At 43.4% G+C, this 23957-nt stretch overlaps 2 protein-coding genes across 2 annotated transcripts; one reads left to right on the top strand and one right to left on the bottom strand.

Moving 5' to 3' along the window:
* Positions 1-299: 299 nt before the first annotated feature.
* PKDREJ (polycystin family receptor for egg jelly) lies at positions 300-6442 on the bottom strand. The gene has a single exon (XM_057373442.1). It carries the CDS (start codon positions 6367-6369, stop codon positions 406-408), a length of 5964 nt encoding a protein of 1987 aa, XP_057229425.1. The 5' UTR covers positions 6370-6442; the 3' UTR covers positions 300-405.
* A 224-nt stretch (positions 6443-6666) lies between these two features.
* Positions 6667-23949, top strand: TTC38 (tetratricopeptide repeat domain 38). The gene is made up of 14 exons (XM_057373449.1): positions 6667-6734; positions 9427-9504; positions 9962-10043; positions 10389-10560; positions 11515-11688; positions 12545-12620; positions 13678-13797; positions 15539-15598; positions 16579-16617; positions 17431-17512; positions 18482-18647; positions 20570-20729; positions 21015-21088; positions 21479-23949. The coding sequence occupies exons 1-14, from the start codon at positions 6711-6713 to the stop codon at positions 21570-21572; spliced, it is 1401 nt and encodes a 466-aa protein (XP_057229432.1). The 5' UTR covers positions 6667-6710; the 3' UTR covers positions 21573-23949.
* Positions 23950-23957: the final 8 nt, after the last annotated feature.

The following is a 23957-nucleotide window of genomic DNA, read 5'->3' as shown; positions in this document are numbered from 1 at the left end:
AGGCCTTTGGGATGGACATGCTGGAGTTCCCAGGCCACAGATTATTTTCTGCTCTTGTATCAGCATGTGCTCAGACAGAAGTGAGAGTGATGCTCAGCACAGAGCTGGCTCCTTGGGCATCACCTCTGCAAACAGGGCARTGGAACTGCCATGAGATACAAGGTCATGCTTAGCCTGAAAACTGGGGTGGGGGAAGTTTTTGGAAAGCAGCTTCTACTAGGGACTGGCTGTTGTGGAAACTGTTGGGATTCTCAGTTTAACAGCAGTGATAAAAAAGACAAGGTGATTGATTAAATCTTTCATGGAWATAAGTACCTTTATTTTAATTTTTGCTCTTTTCAGCATGTTTGTCTTCATAAGCTTCCAAAGGCTTATACTGCTTRGTGCCTCTGACATCAGCAAGTTTCAGCTATCCCACCTAGTTTCTTCAGCCTTGTTAATCTCCACATGCTTTTCCTGAGTTACCCATCTGATGTCTTCAGAGTATTTTGGACGCATTGCRCTCAGAGCTGAGAAAAGTAAGGATTTCAGAATTGAATTGAAAAATATGTTCTGAAGAATGGAGGTTCCAGATGCTATGAGCCACTCTCGGGAAGTCTGGTAGCCATAGGACAAACCATAGAGCACAATGAAGAAGGATGAGAGCACAGTTATAACCAGAACCAGTCCCCAGGCCACACAGAAACACCACCAGCACAGCGGGGGCTCAGTGTCCCGGATCTTGAAAAGCTGCCTGATGGTAGTGATTAATATCTTACCTTTGGATACTAGGAAGCTCCCTTCCAAACCGGAATCTAACTTCTGGGACCTTTTACCCGATCGAGGGGAATTCACAGTTACGGTGTCCTCCTCTGTCTCAATTACATTTGCATCTTCTTCGCGTATTATGCAATTATTCCAGTACCTAGAATCTACCTTTGGGTACATCTTAGTCACAACAGGAGGAGGGTCCTTCTGGGAATACTTAAATAAGGCAATAATTAACATTTCCACTGGGAGGGTAAGCAAAGCACATTCAATTCCTACTGCTATTGATCTCAAATGCCTCAGGTATATTGGAGCTTCTTCACTCTTTTCAGCATTAAAGAACATAATATTAACAAGCAAGGTGAATAATATTACTGCTAAAAACGTAGACAACCTTTGGAACCTGGTGAAAGMCCCAGCAATAACAGGAGCAAAAATTGAGAGCCACAGATGGTACTCTGTCAGTCTCCTGTTAAAATTAATAAGAAAATAGTCATATTTCTGTAGAGGTGTCTCAGTGTCTATGGGAGAAAATTTCCAGTCTCGTAAGGGTTTGTCCTTGTCAAGAAAAATCCATTTTCTGCACATAAAGAACCAGACCTTCCTAGTGGACATGTCCTCAACTTCAGCTCTGCTCAAAAACCAGGTTGGAGATTTGCCCTCATTATTGAGYCTGACCTTGAAGGAACGAATATCTCCCAAGTTTTTCCTAGTAGTTACCAGAAAGCAATCAATGCCTCCCCGTTGGAAAGCTGGAGAAGGCTGGTGCCATAAACAACGGAATTTACTCCTGCCRTGCTGGCCGATGAGCTGCAGAAACACCTCTGCTTTGGTCCCAGCATTGAAGCGACTRCCTGTGTACAAAGTGACCAAAAAGATCCCTTGATCAGAGGCTTCATTGTCTGGCAGAACAACAATGTACTTGATCTCCTTCTCAAGCCTGTCCCTTCTGATGGCCCAGCAGCATAAAAGTAAGTAGAGGGCAAAAATGCAGAGCACTGTTATGAGGGTTAGTGGGTTTTTAGGTATGTCTGCTATCAGGTTTCTCCCCAGATCTACTGTGTTGGGAAGAACTACGACTTTGACTGCCAGGAACCTGATGTTGGATGGAGAAGGGACTGGCAAACTCCTTTTACGCAGCCCGGAGAGACAGATACAGTGTATCTTCTCCCAGTCGGTCAAGGGGCCAACCACACATTTGTCTTTGCTCCACTGACTTGCAGGCCCGTCCAGAAATAGGCACTGGTCATTAAARATGTATATGCCCAGCAGTTTCCGATTTGGATACCTTAGGACATAGCGTGTCTCCAAGATAATGGAGATGTTCTGAGTGCCTCCACCAGCTTCCTGCACTATGTTTGTCAGCAGGGTGCTTGGGAGACAGACAACATAGGGACCCATACTGYTACAGTCAGCCATGGCGTCCTCATCGCCTTTTGCAACTGTTGGCATGTCGTGAAAAGCAGTAAAAGAGGCCACGGGCTGAGTGTGAGTGAGATTGGTACCTACAAATATCAGCACCTTGATAGCAGCTTTTAATTTTGTGATGATCTGGAAGTATATGTTCGAGGAAGGTTTATCGATCTCAAGAGAAAATCCTCCAGTTGTGTAAGCTTCTGTTTTATCAGGTCCCATTACTAAATGAATAGTTGTAAGTCCACCTTTCCTGATAAGAAAAGCGTCTGATCTATCAGGCATGACTGGAAGTAGTTCTCCATCAGGCCTAGTCTCTGCCACTTTAAACCCCAAGACCATTGAGATGATATCTGGTGTGTAGTCTAACCAAGGGAAGGGGCTCTCATCAAACTCAACAAGGGCAGTGGAAAACACAGTATCCTGAGTCAATTCTGAACCATCTGCTTTTTTCGGTGTAGGATAAAAGCAATTCTGGCAGTCGTCTATGGCAGGAATTTGTGTAATATTCCAGGCTTCATTTTTCTTCAGAGTGATATTCCAGCGTCCTGTTTCTATTAGTGTTTCCATTTCTTCAGGGACTTTTCCCCGGAAAATTATATCTGTTACACTATCCATGATGGAGAAAACATGTGGAATTGCATTTGCACTTGCATTGTTGTAACTCAGAAGATCAGCTCTCAGGACGTTAGACAAGCATCTTACTATTCCACTGGTCTGAATTTCTGCTTCCTCAGACCAATGGGTCTTACTCCTCTGTACCTTCAAATTTCCTGTTACTTCTGTCAGTTTCCCAATGGCAAGGTCTAGTGACCTAACATTCATTTTATCAACTAATTCTGTGACTTCAGTAAGAACAGCCACTACTTGGTTGACTTCCATGATGCTGTTTGCTGAAATATTCACGGCTCCTTTAACCACGGCTTCCCGAAGCTTAGCCTGAGGGAGCTGGGGACTTGGTGTATCTCGAATATAGTTTAAGAGTGMGGCTGCCAGATAAACCAAATAACCAGCCCTAAGACGATCCCCAGTCCGCCCAGATGTCGACGCAGTTAAATGACTTGCTGAAGCCAGCAGTTCATAAAACACAACTGAAAGGGATTGAGTTTTATGTGGCTTCCTTACGTAGACATGTAAATCCACCTGAGTAAATGACCCGAAGGCATCACGGACTTGAACGTAGAGTTTCAAAGTTCTGCGAGGCCTGCGAGAGGACCCTCCAATTGGGAGAAAAGACGGAGGAGTTTTAGGCTGAGAACCAAAGTACAGAATTGTGCCAAATGTGTTTTGCACCACAGAAGTTATTGAGGTAGTATGGGGTACTCTGGAAGCTAGTATCACTTTGTATGTCAGAGGTAAATGGTTGTCAGAAAATCCTCCACATTTAACAACAAATTTTGTCTCAAAGGCTACACCGCGGCGTGGCCTAATGTAACACCTCCCACGCCGAGGYGCATTATTTATCATAAAGGATTTTCTGTCAGATGTGGTCCTACCATCCCAGGTAGTTACTCTTAAGTGAAGTGCATAGGGTCGATATGTAGGCTTTGTGAAAGTCAGAGCATTTATAGATACGTAAGCCCCAGTCCTCCCCGTTGATGTTTTGGAGTCCCAATCAAAATTAATTTCTTTAGAGGTGTCTGAATAGAGGGACCAGTAGTATAGTGGCTTGCTTTTTGGTTTACAGTTTGAGCATTTTCCAGATATGGCAAATCTCTCTGTTGGAATTACAGATCTACCACAGTTTTCAAGGCATTTCACATCCAGAATGAGTGGGGGGCCAGGATTCACCTCTACAATTTGATCAGCATGACTCACCCTATGGCCCTTTTGRATCACCAGGCGAAAGTAATATAAGGTGCTTCCTGGGAGGGATTCTGCTGGTATCGTTTGAACAGGACCTGAGTGTTTTATCCATCTCAAATCCTTCTGGAGTGGATGGCATCTGTTTCTCGGGGTAAATTTCATGGTGTTATAGTCTGCGAAGTCTCTAGTGCAGTACCAAGTAAATGTCAATGGTCCCCCCTGTGGATCAGGATCAGCGGATTCAGAACCATCAAGAGTCCAGCTCTCAGCAAAATCCACTGTGCGGACCGGGCCTCCTGAAATATTTGCTACTAAATCAGCTCTCTCAATCTGAACATAAATGTAATCATAGGCCTTGAGAACTGTTGAGGTCATAATYGGGACTACCTCAACACTGAAATAAAACAGATACAACCCAAAATCTAAAGTATTACTGGGAACAGTTAAATGTATCATATCTGTGCCATACAGTGCAGAACTGTCTATTGGATTTGACCAGTCTGGCTCAGTTYTTGTGTCCTTAACACGGTAGACTTTCCAAAGTGGTTTGATAGATATGCCAATGTGGCATTCTGTGTCCAACCTGACAAAGAGGTAAAAAGATAATGCCTTTTTCTTGTACAAAATATTGGTTCTGCGACCAGGTCTCTGAATCCAACACCTGCGTATCTTACATTCTCTTCTCTCACAAACCACTGGTGTTTCTACGGTTTTTGCAGTATGGTTGTTGATCCTGAAGCTTAAAAGAGCTGGTGTCGGTGCACTGCTGGTGCAATTCACTTTTGCCACAAACCCTGTGTATTTCTCTGCATCAAAGGGTAAAGCAGAGCGACGGACAAAACGCCTCGCGTTTTTTATGTGGTTGTTGTATGTGTATGTGCTACTCTGGACAATGTGGTCTTTTTGTGTGTCAAAAAGCTGCAGATAGAAGGTCCACTTGCACTGTAGCAGTGGATGTTGCGCAGGGATAAACCATACTAAATAACTAAAGTTCTGCAGCAAAGAAAGACGGCCACTGCTGAAAATGTGGATGTCAAGGTCTCTTTCTGCCAGAGACCTAATCAAAGCCCTCTTCTGATTCATATAAAGGTAYATATTGAACTTGTACCACTGTAAGGCCACAAACTCTATGGTGAGYAAGTAGGAGAGCTCCTTGTATTGGTAGAACACAGTGCATGTGTTAGGGTGATCTGTGGAAATAGTGTTGTTTTCTTTAGAAGTATGAAATGTTCCCTGGTTGTACCTGAAAATGTACGTGCTTCTGTTGGTCTTCTCTGGGCTAAGGTTGACATGGATGGGAATTTCTTTGCCAGCAGTTAAGCTCAGGGTACCATTGAGCAAGTGCACTTCACCCATCAATTTCTCAAACCTCTTTCCATCAACATGGAAGTAAATGCTGGCCACCACTATCTCATCCAGGTTGTGAGGTGTAGAAATGGCACAGAAGTTGCTCGGCAGTGTAAATGAACTGTAGGAACGGAGCCAACTTCCTGCAGCCTGTGTGTCCACCAGTCTGTAGGCAAGTGTACTCAGGGTAAGGGGCTGAAGCCACCAGGATAAGCTGAGGGGCTGCTGAAGAACACTAAGGAGCTTGGAGCTGATACTGAGGACATGCAGCAAGTCAGGCTCCACCTTGAGAGACAGGCTGAGGTTTACGTGAGGCATCTGCTCGATCCTGACCAAAGCAAGGTGGATCCCRGGGCGCTCGTAGCACACAGTCACGCGGTAGCTGTAGTAGGTGGCACAGGTGTGTTGCAACTCAACTGTTGGGTAGATGGCAGGCGATGGTGTGTCCTGGTACTCGCTGCTGGGAAGGAGAAGGGTCGAGGGCACGCCTCCCTCGCTGCTGAAGCGGTACTGCCAGCCGGCACTCATGAGGCGCGCACACCAGCCCAGCTCCACCTTCTGCAACATGCGGATAAAGTGTGTCTGCGGCCAAAGCACAAACAGCCGCATATCCTGCCCCAAGATCTCGACGCTGACGTTGTGGTGAAAGCACTCGGGAGCAGCGCAGGAGGCAGACGAGCACTGCACTGTAAGAAGCCTGGAGGACCCGAGTGAGGGAGCTTGTCCTGTCTGCAGCACCACCTGGCCTGACCARCGTGAGATGTTCCTCACAGAAGCCGAGTTCAGGTACCAGAGGCAGCAAGGTGGGGATGGTGGCTGCCCCTCTTCCCCCTCCACCTCCGGCCCCGCTCCCGGGGCGGGCTGGTAATGCAGGGTCACGGTACTTTCCCAAAGGCACGACACCCTGTGCTCGTTGTCCTGTCGCTGGGAGACTTGGCCGTGAGGGCCCGGGCAGCTGACCCGCAGGGGTGACGGCTGGAGGCGGACAGGGGACGCCGCCGAGTCCCGGCGGCAGCAGGCGAGCAGCTGCAGGAGGAGAAGKAGGAGCGCGGCCATCGAGGCCAGAGGGGACGGGGCGGAGGGCGAGCGGGCTCCCGGGCCCTGCTCGTTCGGGTGGCCCAACGGCTGGGACAGCGACCCCAGGGCACCGGAGCCCAGTCCGGCGGGCAGCCGGTGAGGACGCTATTTAACTTCGGACACGCAGGCCGGAGGTGGGTCCGTAARAAGGAACAAAGATCAGCGGGACCAATAATGGCCACCGAACTCGCGCGGCGGTGCCTCAGCAGCGGCGCGAGCACAGCACGCGCACCCGACACCCACCGCCCGCCGCTCGCGCCGGCCCCGCCCCCTTGGCCCCGCCCCCGCGCGCGGTGGGGCCGCGGCGCTGCGGAGGGAGAATGGCTGCGCTGAGGGACTGCAAGGTGAGGGCAGGGCTGGGGGGCTGCGAGGGGCGCCCGGGGCACCGCACCGCTCGGCTCGGCTCGCCTCGGCTCGTCTCGGCTCTGCCCTGCCCGTGCCCTGCGCCTGCCGGGCGCCCGGGGACAGCGGGTGCCCTCCGTGGGGGTCCCGGGGGCTGCCGGCGGGCTTTGGGCTGGCTGTGGGCTGTGGGCTGTGGGCTGTGGGTGGCGGGCTGTGGGCTGTGGACTGTGGGCTGTGGGCTGTGGGCTGTGGCGGGCGGGGAGCTGACTCGGGCGCGCTGTGGCTGGAGCTCACCCTCATGCACTCGGGTGGGTTTCGGAGGAGGAGAGCTGCTGTTGGGATCTGGAAATGGGGAAAGGTCGCTGCACCCATCCCTTCTGCCGGGGAAGCATACCCATGTCTGAGCATCTCTGGGTCTCTTCCCAGCGCAAGGGTCCCAAGGCACCCACCTGCCCTTTCCGTGGGCCTCAGAAGTGGGTCAGGCCTTCGATTKACTCTAAACTAGCCTCGGGTCAAAAGGTCTGATCTGTAGCAGCTGGTTACTCATTAGTCATTTGCATGCTCTCTTTCTGATAAATTCCTTTTATGGTTGTGTTTTGGTTAATTAGGCAGTGGCAGGTTAAGACAAAATCTTGAAGGTTGCGTGTGACAGGTGTGTGACAGAGCTCTGAGGATCTGTCATGCGAGGAATACCAGAGGTGCCAACGGCAGCCCACAGAGAGCACAATTCTCAGAGTTAGCTAAGATTCTAGCAGAGAAAAAATACAAATAAACAGTCACCAGATCTCAAGACTGAACTCTAAGATTAGAGCAGGGGAAAGGGCAAGGGATTGGTCTCATCRAGAAGCAGTAAGAAGAGCAAAGGCCATGACTCTTAATACGAGAGGCACCACAGAGAAGTCTCTTCAGGAGTTAGAGAGGAAGTTTATGGGAGATCAGTGTAAGAGAACCCAAAGGCAGCCTCTGTGGGAAGGGGAACTGACAACTGCCTTACAGACCCTTGAAGCTCGTTTTTGATGACTGGTGCTGAGGGTGTCTCTTGGCCTTTGCAGAGCACCGTGGAAAGTAGCCTGTAAGTAGCAAGCCTAACCTTGCTACCTGCTTGACTTTTCTCTTTATTCTTTTTCTGGATGATAAATGACATAGAGAATAAAAATTTTCAGCTCCCCTAAGGTTGCTGAATAGAATTTAAAGACTAATAGAAAAAAAAAAAGATAAAAGGATTTAAAGGAATACACCTTTTAATGTTGTAGCTAAATATAGCTGGAACCAATGGAGAAACAGATAAGAAGGACTGCGGTGGTTTTTTAGCAAGTTATGTAGCAAGAAGCAAAAGCACATGCCCAAAGAAAAAGTTTAAAGAAAGRTCACCTTAAATATTGCAGCATTCAGTGAATATGAGTGCCAGGGACCCCTTTTTATAACTCTGCAGGACCATAAAAGAATTTCCAGTAGGTAGCAGATGCATGCAAATTCGTTTTAGGAATTAGTTCTRTATATTTGGTAAGAAACATGTTTTAATGAATATATGTGATTATGATGGATAAAGACCTTGTTGTAAGGTCTCACCACACCCACGGAATGAGGAGAGATCCTCTGTGTGTCCTGTGCAGATAAAGAATACCTGCTGCCTAGTGCTTCAAATTGTGTTAGGAAGTTTATTCCAGTCAGATTCGGTATCATGGATGTAGTATGAATTGTAAAGAAAACGTGTGATTTTAGATTCAGGTCCAGTCTTTCAGGCATGTAATTTGAAGAGTCAAGTACTTCAGCTGCTGGAATGTGAGCCTTTAATCCAATCACAGTGGGAAAGCTTTAGGATATATTAACAAAGATGTCTTTGCCTGGTTATTTAAAATTTTTGATACAGTATTATGGCTTGGAAATACGTTAAAATGTAAAACGAGAGGAGCTGAATTCTTGCAGCATCAGGAAGGACTAAGCTCCCATTAGGAGAAGTCTGAATTGTCTGGCCCTAGGTCTGTTTTTATAATATATGTCTATCCTCTGTGTTGTGTGTACTGCATTAAAGTAATGCTGAAGTGATTCAGGCAGCTTCTGAAATGAACTCTGCTCATTTTCCAGCAGCCATCCAGGAGATGTTGTGCCTCAGTCATGTTACATTGCTAGAAACTAGGTTCTGTTTTGCTTTTTAGCTTTATCCATTGCTGATGTTCTTATTTTTGTCAGGCTTGTTTATAAATCTGCAATCCAAATTTTCAGTTGGTTAACTCCAGAGACTTAGTGGATTTGCTSTGCCAGGCTGTTTGGCCTGCAAGTTGATTCAGAAGAACATTATTATTTATAGAAGATGATAGATTTATAGTTTATAGATGAACAGGGTTATTTTAACATGTCTCTACATCACATGAGGTATGCCTGCAGCAGAGGGATCACCAACAGCTGTAATGAACTCAGAATGGCTCTCTCATGAGATGGGCAACCCATYGAGATGTTCTGTTACACTTGGTAATTTCTGGCTTCTTTAGTCTCATTCCTGGCTYCAGCTAATTGAGCCTTAGATGTCACTACAACTGAACAAAAGATTTGTGTTTGCCTCACRCTGTTCTTCCAACTTTTCTTTTTAAAATTGCATAGCTGATGAAAATATTAGAACAGCATCCATTTGAACAACTGTCAGTGTAGCCTGAAACAYGAGGGGGTAAAATGAGCACATTTGTGTTTGTTGTGCAGGCCTGGGAGGATGCTGGACTTGCCCTGTCCACAACGAGCAATGAAGCCTGTAAGCTCTTCGATGCTGTGCTGACGCAGGTATGACCRCAAACCATAAAAAAAAGTGATGTGAAGGGACTTGTGCATGAAATGGTCTTTGCTGTTGTTGATATTTAAATTTCCTATCAGCTGGGAAAGCCTCAAAATCAGGTTGCCACAGGAGTTCAGCCTTTAGCTGGCAGCAGGAAACCCTTTTAGCAGAGGGCTGTGCCAGATGCTGCAGCTCTGATGAAAACCTCAGCCAGTGTGCTAATTCCACTTGGTACTGGAGTCAAATCAGCTGGGTGTCATAAACCACTTAGAAATCCAGCGTTAATTGGTTCTGCTGGTGGCTGAACTACATTAAACCCCATTTTTTCCATTTTTCTGTTGCACTATACTTACCTGAATGCAATGTTTATATTTTAGTTGTTTGCGTAGCTTACTTTAATTTTAAATGTCTGTGAGTACAAAAAGAAGTCCAGTATCATAAAGAATTTCTCACTCTCTCTTACAGTATGCCACTTGGACCAATAATGAGAACCTTGGAGGTATTGAGGGATGTCTCTCCAAGTTAAAAKCAGCCGATCCAAACTTTAGTGAGTATTATCTTTGATTTTGAGCATGGAAAGTGCTGGGTTCCTGCCTGTTGTCGTGGTTTCTAACTGACTTTGTTTGTGCAAGGGCATAGTGATAATTTATTGATTTCTGTAAAACTGCCTCAAAATCTAGAGCAGGCAGAATGCTTTTTTGTGTTTTTCTTTTCATTTCACATTGTATTTAAGAAGCTGTCATGACAAAATTTTGAGAACTGTAGACTTGGGAGACTTCCTGGACCCCTGTGGCCACAAGTCAGTTTTGTTAAAAATATTCAGCTCCCCTGGTATCATGTGGAGCTGAAGGGACTGCTGTGAGCTCAGCTGGTGCTGTGCTGTTTCCTGCAGCAATGGGACACGTCATTGCCAATGGCTTGGAGCTGATTGGCACTGGAAGGACCGTRCGACTCGACGAGGAGCTGGACAGTGCCATGAGAGCCATGGTGGCACTTTCCAAGTCACAACCACTGACTGAGCGGGAGAGGCTTCACGTGTCAGCCTTGGACGTGTTTGCCAAGGGGTGAGTCCTCTGTCACCCTGCTTGAGGGACTGAAGGGTTCTCTTTGCCTCCCTGCAGGCAGAAGTGAAGGCTGGAAGTAGTGGTGTGTGATGTTAGCTGGCATCTAGCAAAGGTTTGGGGTGAGATGTCACAGATTGTCCCTGAATTTCTCTCTCCAAGTGCCATGTCTAGCTGGTGAGCAGCACTGTAGGAGGTAAAGTGCTCCATTGGCATAGATTCCTAGCATTCATCACTCCACGTTTTAAATCTGCCACAGATCAGTCAGTGCTGTGGTTTAGAACTTGGAAATTAAGTATTTGGCTACAGAAGGACCCAGACTCAGATGCTCAAAAGGAAAATTAGGACTTCTCTCTTTTGTCTCCCTACGTCAAAAYCTATTAACCCTATAAAAGAGGGAGATGAGAGTGTCACAAGTGCTGTACAGGCTCACTGCTTCATTCCATATGATAAATCTATATGAACTGCAGAACATAGGGGCTATGATTCACTTTCATTTGTTTGCCAAACAAGTGGGAGAGCATGGATTTGCCTCATCTCAGCAAAAGAAAACAGGAAGCTACTGAAGCTCTGCCACTGGGTTTGATTCCCACAAGAGGAGAGGAAAGGTGTCTTTGCACATACGAAGTTCCACTCATTATGGTGGATTCCTGTAGGAACTATTCAGCCCTGTAGGAAATTTTTTAGATTTATGGTTTAAGCCTGTTTCATTTTCCTTGTATGTTAAAGTGATTTGGTGTAACCCAAGAGCGTTTCTTTCGTAAGATTTCTCAGAGGGTGCCAAATGAAGATTATACCATTATTAGTTTAGAAAAGACTAAAAATTTCCTTCAATGAAAAAAGTAAGTCATTTGATGCTGWATTTTCTATTTTTCAGCATAGTGTGAGTTCAGGACTAACAGTAGGGGCAGGTATATGTGTCTTCTTTTAGCAATGGAAATAATTTTTTATTTCTAGCCAACTTCCAAAAGCTTGTGWTCTATGGGAGCAGATTCTGCAGAGCCACCCAACTGACCTGCTGGCCCTCAAATTTTCCCATGACACTTATTTCTACCTGGGATATCAACGTCAGATGCGAGATTCTGTTGCCCGTGTTTATCCTTTCTGGACACCTGATGTTCCACTGAGCAGGTGGGTCATGCTTCARTTGGAAATTGCTCTTTACCTTGTGTGCACGTACACATGCTTTTTAAGTTTAGGCTTAAAAGTTCAGAATTGGTTGGAAACAGACATSTAGACAAAAAACAGGGATATAGAAGTTAAACTCCATCACAGATAGAATGTGTCACCCTCCCCAGTACCCCTCTTGACACTGTTGCTGAGGGATTTTTCTTTAGTGAGCTGTGTGTCACTGCTGTCAAATGTGGCACATGATGTGTGACACACGGGGTAAAATCATGTCCTCACAGTAGCAGTAGCAAAATGTCTTAATTTCTTTTAAAAAAACTATATTCATCTTGATCCATTAAATAAATCAGGTGCATATAACATCTCTAATTTTCCTTTTCATTGGGCCTTTATGGCTTAATGGGGATGATTTACAACCAGTTTTAAAGGGACACTTCATTAAAAGTGCCCTCCTGTGGTTTTGTGGGCACTGGAGAAAATGCAGAAAGTTGCCTTTGAGATCCTCACATAGCTTTGGTGACAACAGTGTTGCGCTGCCAACCTTTTCATGGTGCATCTTGCAGCTGATTTGGAGATCAGCAGCTGGTTCTGTGTAGCTGGKGATTCCATCTCATCCAGAGATGGAAATGTCCATTCTGATGTGGATTTTGTCACTGTTTCCCATGCTGGTGTCTCTGGGTCACTCATTTCCTCTGAGAATTAGCTTGGTRGTTCTGTATCCTGCCAGCTTGAACCCTTGTTGTAAATGGTACTGCAAGGACTTTTTGGAGTTTGAAATGCTATTTCTAGTGTGTTTTTTCAGTCCTGAATTAAAACTAGTTTCTAATGGGTGATGTGCTGGTTTTCCCCCTTTTGTTAGCTACGTGAAGGGCTATTACTCCTTTGGACTGGTGGAAACAAACCTGTATGACCGTGCTGAGAAGGTTGCCCATGAGGTAAACTGTCTGCTCTTGGGGCTCAGAGGTTTGAGGATTCTCAGGGTGGTGCTTTGTGCCAGTTACCAGTTCAAGTAGCAAAGAGATGGAGCTCAACATGGAAATKCTCACAGAGCTTTGTGAGACTTGTTGATAGCTGTTGTCACATCTCTGCCTCACCAAGGCTCTATTTGCCTCCCTTGCTTATGAGCATGCCCTGTCAGATGAGGTCAGAAAACCTCTATAAAATCCATAATCAGTCCATCTGCTGTTTCCCATGTGTATAATTGGCTGTTTGCTCCTATTAAAAAATGTTGGATTGTTTTGATGTAGTCTGCTCTTGASAATCCTTCCTGTTTTGCTTCCCCCTCCCATTTTTTCCCTAGATGCTGGTTCCTGGATTAWTGAATAATTAATTGTACAATGTTCCTAGGAATCAATATTAACCAGCCCATTTCATTTTTATGAAGGTATAATTATACTTGACTTTCTCCAAGTCCTCAGGATTATCCCTGTCCTCCAGGAGTCTTAGGCACAATTAATCTCTGTTGAGTGTTCTTGACAAAACTTCTGTTACATCAAATTGCTGAAAGTGACAATAGGGTCCAAACCCTAAAACTTAATCTTTACTAGATTTATGGCTTACTTTGCAAAATGCCAAAAGCCTTTATTGGGCTGAGGAGGAAGAATTGGCTGAATACTCAGAGCTGGCCATATTTTTTGGAAAAGAAATGGCTATCTGCAAGGCATTGTATCTTGGAATATGTTGTTCCTGTGCATGCAGCTCTTTCATTGATGCCTGTCTGTGAAATAAATGTAATTTCACAGTCATTATCAAAGCCTGCATTTTAAAGTGTTTTGCAAGTGTTCATCTCCCTGCAGCAGAAGCTGGGAAGTGAAGTCAGCCAGGAGATATTCTCTCCCATTTCTGTCCAAATCAGACTTCTGGGCTGTGGTTAATGGAGTGGTACAGGGATGCAGCTAGTTTAAAATAGTCTCTTGTTTCTAGAGAAGTGGTAATAAATGTCTGTATTTACAAGTTTGTAAGACTCATCATGTTTTCCTGKTTTTCACTCAGGCTTTGGCTATAAATCAGACAGATGCATGGTCTRTCCACACTATAGCTCACGTGAATGAAATGAAAGCAGAGGTGGAGAAAGGCTTAAAATTTATGAAGGAAACAGAAAAGAACTGGAAGGTAAACGTTTTTGTGGCATCTTTGAAGAAGGTCCTTTTAGGTTGTCTTTGACTCCTGCAGCCAAGTTCTTGAATCTCTGCATGCAGTTCCTTCCTATCTGCAGACCTGTTACAAGCAATGCAGAGTTTATTAGAAGAAATATATAGAAGATACATAGAAGAAATATATAGGAAAGTATATTAGAAGAAATCCTCACTTGAGGTGCTGCTACTCTCCAGCTTTTTAAGCAAGAGGCAGTGATAACTAACATAGAGAATAAAAAATTTTCAGCCCCCCTGAAWTTGCTGAATAGAATTTAGAGACTAACTGGCAAAAAAAMAGAGGRAAGAGTGTAAAAGCATGATGATCAACATGGCTGGAAGCAGTGGGAAAACAGATAAGAAGGACTACAGGTGTTTTTACAAGTTATAGTTTGTTTGCAGTTCATGTAACAAAGAAGGAACAGTGCATACCCATATGCAAAGAAAAMGTTCAGGAAAAGGTCACCTTTAGTATCAAAGCATTTAGTGAACATCACTACCAGAACCGCTTTTTTATTATTCCAGGACCATAAGAGGACTTCCARTAGGAGGCAGATGCATGCAAATTTGTTCTAGGAATTAGTTCTCTATATTAGATAAGAAACATGTTTTAATGAATATGTATGATTCTAGTGGATAAATACCTTGTTGCAAAGTCTCACCACAACCACAGAATAAGGACAGATCCTCTTTGTGTCCTGTGCAGATGAGAAATGCCTGCTGTCTGATCCTTCAAATTGATATTATCAGTGTTTATGCCAAACACTAAACTGCTTCTGTTGCTCGGGTTTGGTTTGTGATTTAATATTAAACAAGCAAAGGTTACCAGAATGTTTATCTTAGCACCTTAAGGCTCTGGTATTGGGAACCTTTGGGCTTCCTAAAAGTGCATGTTGCAGTTGTGTCTATGACAATACAGACGATTTTTCCACTTGTGAGAATATTAAGTTTAACTATGAGAGAGTGGGAGGAGAGGGGTGAACCTTTCTTGTATTTTAACTTTCTCCACAGGATTATGGAACTAAATCTCTGTGTGTCTATTTTTAATGCATTCACAAAAATCAAATGCAATTGCCTTGAAGTGCAGGCTGGGGAAGAGGATTTGTAGTTCTTGTGCCAGCTGGAAAGGACAGYGTGAAGTTGGTGCAGTCCAGCAAAAATTCATCTCACCTGATGAGCTGCCAGTGTGTTTGGTATCTAGTGCAGCTTCTGTAGGCTGTAGTAAAACTTGTTTAAAGAGTTTAAAGACTTGTTTAAAGATTCCTCTTTGTCTGAGATAGGTTGTAGATGGCTGGGATGAAAGGCCCTTGTAAGGCCTCCACATCCTCCTCTCTCCACTCCACTGTCTGGCCAGGTTAATTCAGACACGATGCCTAATCTAAGACAAATCTTACTCTTGATACAGATGTGGATTTAAAAAATTAAATTAGAAAAAAAAAAGGTCCTGCAGAAAGGTGAATTCTGAGGCATCCATGTGAAACTTCTCTGGAAGATGATTGTTTCTGGGGGAAACATTGGGTTTGAGGTATCTTTCTGAATAGCTGCAAGGGTAAATGTACCAAATGAGAAGGTGCTTTGGCTGCTGATTTAAATTTCTTGTCTCTTTTGTGTCTCACGAAGTACTCAGTTTTGCTGAAGGAAACAGAAATCTGACTAGATAACTTGAAAATTATTTTGTAAATAGTTTCTCTTCTTTTTTTTTTTTTTATTTTTCTCTCCAGAACAGTGATATGCTTGCTTGCCATAATTACTGGCACTGGGCTTTATACTATATTGAAAAGGTATGAGTTATTTTTATACAGGTGTTTTATGGGGGAAGGGGTGTTCAGCTGTTTAAAGGGATGTTTTTATAGAATACCAGGATGCTACATTTACAGAGTGGCATAGTTCTTTATTATGGTTACTTTGAGAGTTTTAATTGCATTGCTCAAAAGCTTCAGTATCTTTGTTAGAATGTTGAAATATTGCTGAGATTGTTGCACATTTGAAGATCAGATAGTCTTACYAATWACATTTAGCACAGTTATTTGATAGSAAGATGAGCTTAGATCTCTGATTTTGAGACAAAAATTAACAAAATTTTTATCAAATTCAGTATTGATTTTCTGGCCAAGAACTTTCTGACTGTAAAAAAAAGAGGCTGTAAACTCTAAACTTGGTTGCCAATGCTATTATTATTGTTGCTAATTCTTACTATTGAAAGCCTTTAAAAATGGTTGAAATTTTACCCAGCCTGTCAGAATTTCCTTGGATTTGATGCTTAGTGATTCAGCTCAATAGGGAGACAAATGTGGTGTCTTTGAGAGGGCAGCATCCTTTGGCCAGAAAGCACAGTAACATAGAAGGAACATAATTCTCAGCAGGAATCCAATACTTTATTTACTTTGCCACTTCCTATCTACACAACYTTTTTGAAGGCTATTTAAAATTKTTTTTTCCCCATCTCTTTGCATACMCCATGGGATGCACTAATTTTTGCAGAAATCYCTGAAAGGAAGATTAGAATGAGGCACTATCTCATGTTTCTCTTTCTTGCTTCAATTAGGCCAGTATTGGTACTTGTTACTAGATGAACCTCAACATACTGATCCTTTAGCCTGGTAAATCCAGGTTTTTCTGCTTTGAATACCTCAAGGTTTCCCTGATTTGGTTTGTTTTGATCAGGCAGTGCTGAATGCTGTTCTGACGTGTGTTAATGTGTTTGTCCCTGCTGGTTGCTGTGTCTGCACAGTGACCACACAGTTCTCCTTTGCTTTTCCAGGGGGAATATGAAGCTGCTTTGACAATTTATGACAAGCATGTGAGTAGGGGCCTTTTTTTCTTTTCTAAAAGCATGCAGGGTCATGCTGTGTGTGAGATTGAAACCTATCAGAGTGTGTGATCTATGTATAAATATTGTTTATATCTGTTAGAGTTTTTTAGGGAAACAATTTCTCTATTCTGGGGAAAAATGCCCCAAGGACTTTAGTGTYCCATGGTTTGAGTGCTTGAAATAACTACAGTGGTACTGATTTCAATTCTGTCCATGTTTCTTATTCATGGTTTTTAAAAGGATGTAAAACAATTTTCTGATAAAGTCAAGTCACCTTTACAAAGAACTGGTTTTGCATGTTAGGGACGAAATCAACTCTCTGGATTTCAAAACAAACTTTACAAATAAGAAGTATCAAACTAGATAACATAGCACACCTTTGTAAGGATTATAAAAATTATAAAAAGGAATTTATAAAAATAATGAATTAGGAATCAGTTATTAAAAAGTATTATAAAAATACTGCAAGCATTAAGAAAGCTGCTGGGCAGATTTCTTATCTACTAACCTTGACCAAGTGAGGTAATATTTATGATATAATTTTGGAAAAAATGAAATACCTCGATGACTCTCCATATTTACTGAGAAAACAACACGTGTAAAGCCATATAAGTTTTTGTCATTGCAAATTTCTGTATTCAAGAAAGATGCAATTAGGAAAACAAATACAAACAATTACAAAACATGTAATTTTGAATTAATAGAAGGATAAAATTAATTTAGTACTGTGAAAATAAGTTTGATAGTCTAAGTTTCCACTAGCACATCATTTGGCCAGCCTGTGAGTACTTGTGATTACAGATTGCTCCCCCGTGCCTGGCAAGTGGAAACATTCTGGATATAGTTGATAACAGTTCAATGCTGTACAGGCTCCATCTGGAAGGTAGGATGTCCTCTGGCCATTCTTTTTTATGACTGTAATTTTCTTTTCCCCTTCCCCTGCCATTCATGCTGGGGAAGTATTTCAGTGTAATTACACAGCAAGTTGTATCAGCCTTTCAGCAGAAAGTTCTGCTCTTGAGAAAAGCATCAGTGTGAAGTTCCTAATAATGTATAAGCTTTATTCTTCCCAAGAGCTTCCATTTTCCATGCCAGTGTGGCACAGCACTCAGCTCCATCTAGCACAGGTCACATATTTCTTCTTTGACAAATTCACTTTTCTCATCCCTGGAGGTCTGAGGCTGAACAAGCAAGCACATAAGCCTCTAAAAAAACATAGCACTTCCTGGAAGTAAATTTCCAGGTGGATGGTTTTCTTTCTGTTTTGATCCTGATTGAAATAGTTAATATTGGCATATTAACTTCTGGCTTTCTGTACTCTCCTAACTCAGTGTTATTTCCCCTTTTGAAGTCAGTATTTACACACAGGTTCATGGCAGGGGACACGATGGGCAGGCAGTATTTATTTATTATTTATTTTTTATTTATGTATTTTATTTTATTATTTATTTTATTTTTTTTTTTTTTAATTTATTTTTAGCACTGTTCTGCTAAACACTAATGATGCGTTGGGGGTTTTATAAAACCCTTCATCTAACTCTGTCTTGTGATTGCTACGGGCAGTTTGTGGTGAGCAGCACCTCCAAGAAAACACTATGAGCAATCTCATTATAAAGCCAGGTCACACARTGCAGACTAAAATACTGCCTTTAAACTCCTGACCTTCAAAAACCCTTAGCCCAAATATGGCAGGCTGCAGCTGAGCGTTATTGCTGCATAAATTTCACCACATCAGGGACTGTTTTCTTGAGTTCAGTGGGAATTTTTTTATGCTGAGTGGCTGAAAATGCATTGCAAAGTCATACTTTTGCGTGTGGCAATGCTACAAGAGACAAGTATTTTTTACACTTAGGTGTAAAGCTTGGGAACAGATGGAAGGATCTCCTTGGGGTTACGAAGAAGCACACCAAGGATCACATTCTTCTGTTCAATGATGTGCACTACTTGATGTCCTTCCTTGGAGCCAAAGACCACAAAACTACTGAGGAGCTTTTAACGACGCTGCAGGAACTTGCCAGGTGAGCAAAGGGATTCCAGCACTGGGGGGTTCAGTGAATAGCCCTCTGAAGTACAGGGTGATGATGTCTCTGTCTTGCTGTAGCTCCAGCACACTCCTCCCTGCCTTAGCACATCACTGGGACACATCTGGCTTAGGCAGAGCACCACCCAGTTAGGAGATCCATAGCATAACTCAGAAAATCAGTRAATGTCTAGAGGAGCTTCTCCTTTTGTTGGGCAGAAATCTTTAGARTTTGAGGTCCTGGACTCCAGCTGAGCAGTTCTGTTTGCTTTCAGTGGGGTCACACTGAGCTATGTTGTAGACAAGGAGTAAAATATATTAGTAAAAGCATTCTGCAAGTGTCAGCTGTCTGTGGGGGTTCTTTTCTGCTCTGCTTTAAAAGGTCCTTTAATAATAGAACATGAGATGGTAGCAATATTCTAATGGCCACTCTTTGATGTGTTGTGAAGTCCATCTGCATGAAATTAAATTTCAAGTACTAGTGAAGTAATAATCTAAAATATTTTGCTTTAAAATTAAATTATTTGAAAAATTTGAGTATTTAAGTTCTACATTCAAACAGTGGAGGTTTTGTGTTCCCTTAGGTATTAAATGACAGTAAATTGCCTTGATTTTTTTTAAGGGGTTGGCATATAGATGCTTTAAATGCAATTTCTTCCCCCACTACACCATTTTTCCCTCTGTTTAAGCATCTGTTGCTTCCTTTGCCTTTAAAAAGGAGAGAGAACCAGAAATTGTCACTGTTTTTTCCTGACTATATGTAGTTCTTAGGAATAGTGTAATTTTTAAGAATACTTGTGAAAACACGTAACTGTCAAAGCAAGCCTAAGTATATCTGATTTAACTAAGGCCGAAAATGGCAAATATCTTTGATTAGTTATTCTGTTGTTTATCTAGGTATGTCAGTATATGTAAAGTACAGAAAATTGAACACCACAAAAGCTTTAATGAACATGTGTTCTTATAGGCTACTTATTCTTTCACCCACTTTCTGTCACCTACTTTCAGCCTGAACAATACATATGTACTGTACATTTTTAGCTGTAGTTTGAAATATTAAAAGCTTCATTTCATTGTGTGAGAAAGCAGGCTGTGAGCTGAAGGGGTTATATTAATGATTGGATTAATTTATGTCTCTCACAATTATGTAATGTATAAATGGTACCCCAGATGTGCTTTGTGAAAGCAGTRGTACAACTGGGCACAAATACCAGTCCCATTCAGCTTTTTTCCCTGGTATTTTYCCCTGGCCTTTGCCACAGAAAGTTSATGAGGATTTKTCAAGTGTCCCACGGCACTCTCTGGTGGTYGGTGTCACCAGCTCCTTCTCATGGAAATACTGRCCAAAACACATAAATGAGGAATCATTCCATCATTTTCACCACTGCCCATCTCAAACTGTTTAATGAACATCTGTTGTGCACTTTTATCTTTCTAGGACACCACAGTTTGTGTAAGGAATGATAAACACATAGGGCAGTGTTGCCTGCTGGAAAAGGAAGGCTGGCCCAGTGAAAGACACAGGAAGTTTTGTAAAGCTGAGTGGAGAAGGAGCTGCAAGGTCCTGACTGGGAGCTSTGTGGCCAGGCAAAGGGCTAGCAGTGAGATATTCTGGTGGGGTCAGCAAAAGAGAAACTGCAGTTCTTTTACTTTCCCAGCCCAAACTGTTTGTTGCAGGGGTAGGAGGGGCTGGGCTTGTGCACTTGTGGGTAAATTCAGGAGAATGAAAACTGCTGGATGAGTGACAAAAAGGTGAAAGTAGCATAACCACACTAAAAGATATGGCCTGAGTCAAGTACCTGAAACATCAGGCTTTTTACAGTAAAAAAAACCCCAAACCTGTCTGCAGCCAGTGATAGAGTGGCATTGAAATAATTTATGCTTTGGCTTATGGAAGTTAACCACTTTTTCATTCCACAGAKTACCTTCTGAAGACCACCAGCTTTGCCTGGCTCCTGGTTTGGGGCTGCCACTGTGCCAGGCTTTTGTAGAGTTTGAAAATGGGAATTGTGACAAAGCTGTGGACCTGCTGTACCCAATCCGTTATGAACTAGTCCGAGTGGGAGGCAGTGATGCTCAGGTAAAGGATACCCAGAAACAATTTGTTGATGTGACTTAATCCCTTTCCAGTAACTGCCATTAGGCACTTACCTCATTAACAGCACTTCACTCCTAGAYAGAAAAAAGCTGAACTGTGCTTGTGACTGAATCCTTTTGCAAACACTCTCTAGCAGATTAACTATTTATTTTTAATGTTGATATGTTTCCTTTATGTGGATTAATAATTTCATAACCAAGGCATTGTAATCAGCAATACATTAGAAATTACTTACTAGTTTGTATTTTKCTGACTTTTTATTTTCAGAGAGATGTTTTCAACCTGTTATTGATTCATGCTGCTTTAAATTCTAAATCAAAGGCCAAACGGAACCTTGCAAGGTGAGTATTTCTCYGACAGATATTTGTGGAAGTAGCACTTGCTAAAAATGGCAAAKATCTTTTTTATGCAAGCATTTATGTTAAATGTAGCAACATTTAACGAGGRTAAAAAGTACAATAGCCTCCAATTCCAAAAGTACACTCTTGCAGCCTGGATGGATGATGTGTGTATGTGCAAGAGTAGTTGATTTTCAAATGGTTCTGCCTTCAAACACAGCCTGATGACCCGTGTGTGTGGTGCACTGCTAAAGGTCTGTGAGCTGCTGTAGCTCCATCAGTGCTGTGCTGGTGTGGTGTGACACGTGGGTTTGCCTCAGCCCCATCCCATGAGGCTGTGTGGCAGAAACAGCCCGTGTTCATCAGCCTCTCCTCCCTCTCCTCCTCTCTCAGGTGYCTCCTGAATGAACGGGATGCTGTGAGACCAAAGGCACCAATGACTGAGCGACTCATCAGGAGGGCAGCAGCAGTGCATTCCMTGGTGTAGAGCTTCCCTCCAGCTCCAGCTGCGACAGCCAGGGGCTTTCCACAAAGTYTGGGTGCAGGGAGTGCAGGGGTGCTGTGAAGGAATTCAGGGAGGTGCCCTGGGTTCAGAGATCAGACAACAATTTCCTTAAAAAAAAAGACAGAGCTGTTGCATTTCTTGGATGATTCCWCCAGGAAAGAAGAGAACCTGCTGCTAATGCACAGCTTTCTGAAGCATCCCAAAGGTGCTGCTGCTCCAGGATGTTTTCCTGACCATTTGCTCTGTCCCTGATTATTCACAGTGCAGTGACAGTGTCTGGATTTCAGTCCTTTGGCCCAGTTTGTTGTTTGGCCTACATGTGAAAGGTAAACTGCTCAGGWAATTCAGAGGGAGCTTTTAAATTAATAGGAGGGTGTGGGGCCGCAGCCAATACAGGCATGAACTGAAWTCCACATGGAGCTTCCAGCCCATTCAGACAGCAGTCACAGATCTGAATGCATTCAGGATCTCTTTCCAGGTGTACTTTTAAACTCTCTCTCATAAAATGTTGTATTTTTCTTTTCAATGTAGCATGGCAGAGGTTTCAGGAATTACTGAGTAAATGAAACCAGACAAGAACCTGACAAGAATAGGGACTATTCTAACATGGGTACTCMCTCAGCACTTTTAAATCTTTCAGAAAAAAAAGGTAAAGCCTGGGTTTCAGCTAAACAGTACCATCTCTGAAGGGAACAKTGGCCTGGTCTTTGTGCTTCCCTGAGCTTTTGGGAAGTGAGGCCTTACTGTTAGTCCAGAGTCCCTAGGTGTTGGCAAAGCAGGGTTTAAAGCAGTGTTGGAGCACACACTTCAGAGAGGGAAAGCCCAGGACAGAGCTTCTGCTGTGGGAAGAGGACAGGGAGACACAGGGACAGCTCTGTCCCAGTGCACGTGATGGGACAAACTTTGGTGCTGCAAGTCAGGCACGATGTGAGCCCTGGGTCTTTAGAGAGCTCTGGTGCCTCTGGATCCCTGCAGCATCCCAGAGCAAACAGATTGTCTTGGAACAGTATTCCAGAAATCCCTAATGATGGGAAAGATTGTATTTCAGACCAAAACTGAACTCATGCCACCTCTTGCTCCTGAACAGAAATCCCTCCCAGTCCTCCTTGGAGGTAGAAATAGCTAATTTTTAAAGCAACAATAATGAAACAAGCTAAGGGATTGAATTCCTTGCCATCAGGTGTTCTGATTTATGTGTGTTGTTCTTCAGCTTCATCACTGCTTGTCTGTCTAGCCCTGGTGGAGGGTGACTCAGAAGTCCCACTGGAATTTTACCATTAYTTTTGATAAGTGTACTTCAAGCAAKGACTTCCRACAGGTAACATTTACTCAAGGAATATAACAACTTGTCTAAGGGAACAAAAGCCTGAGCAAGCAGGGTGTAGTTCACATTATCAATGAAAGCACTACTTTTGATAGAAAATGATTGACAATTTTGTCTGCTTTGCCTTAATAAATTGAAAGATGAKCTTAGCTGAGCAAGCAAATATGTGACCTCTTTGCATGTGTGAAGGTTTTAAATGTTATTAAGGCTAATTTCATAGCCCTGTAATAGTGTGCACCCGCTTTGGTCCCATCCCTGAGGCCAGAATTCTGCAGAAGAGTCACAGCCCCAGCATGGCACGGCCACCCAGGGTGTTCCTTGGTGCCAGTTTGGAAGAGGCTGAGGTGCCACGAGGTGGGAGCACCGTTGTTTCTTATCCATTCTTCATTCAGAGCCTGCGTTTTCCAGCTTTCCTCCCCCTCCAGTTCAGCAATCCACACTGCAGCTCTCACCCCCATGCACCCCTCGGATGGAAAGGCCATGGAGCAGCTCTGCAGTTCTGTCACTGCTGTGTCCTCACTCAGCTGTGGGATTTGGACTGATCCTAAGCTCTCAGCATCTCCCTGGCACCCTCCCCACATGGGACTGCCTTGTGCCTGCAGGAGTGGGGGCTCTACAAGTGCCTGATTCTCATTCTTTAAGGGTTAATTACTCACCTCTATTATTAAAGGACATCCTTAAAACGTGTCAATATCTCACTACTTYGAGATACTAAAACCAGTTCTGCCACTACTTTTTTCACCTTTTAGGACCTCAGCAACTGGTTAGAACAGCTGTTTAATTACATGAAATCCAACCAAACTACCCCACCACTTTAATATGAAACATATCCCAGTTAGGAAGTTAATTTGCAGAATTTCAGTCTCCTTGAATCACACTATTCTCTCATAGTACTCAGCTATGCACCTMCCCCACTGGCAGTCCATGTCTGGCCAGTTCCCTGGTTTGGAAATACAGAAGAGAGACACGGAGCACAGGCAGGGGCTGCTTCAGTCTGTTTAGTCTTGCCATGACTGTACAAATTACACACTAACAAGAAGCAG

The sequence above is a fragment of the Malurus melanocephalus genome, unplaced genomic scaffold, assembly GCF_030028575.1.
Source record: "Malurus melanocephalus ecotype Western Australia unplaced genomic scaffold, MMel_1.1 scaffold_197, whole genome shotgun sequence".
NCBI lineage: Eukaryota > Metazoa > Chordata > Aves > Passeriformes > Maluridae > Malurus > Malurus melanocephalus.
This window is presented reverse-complemented; position numbering and strand designations above follow the sequence as displayed.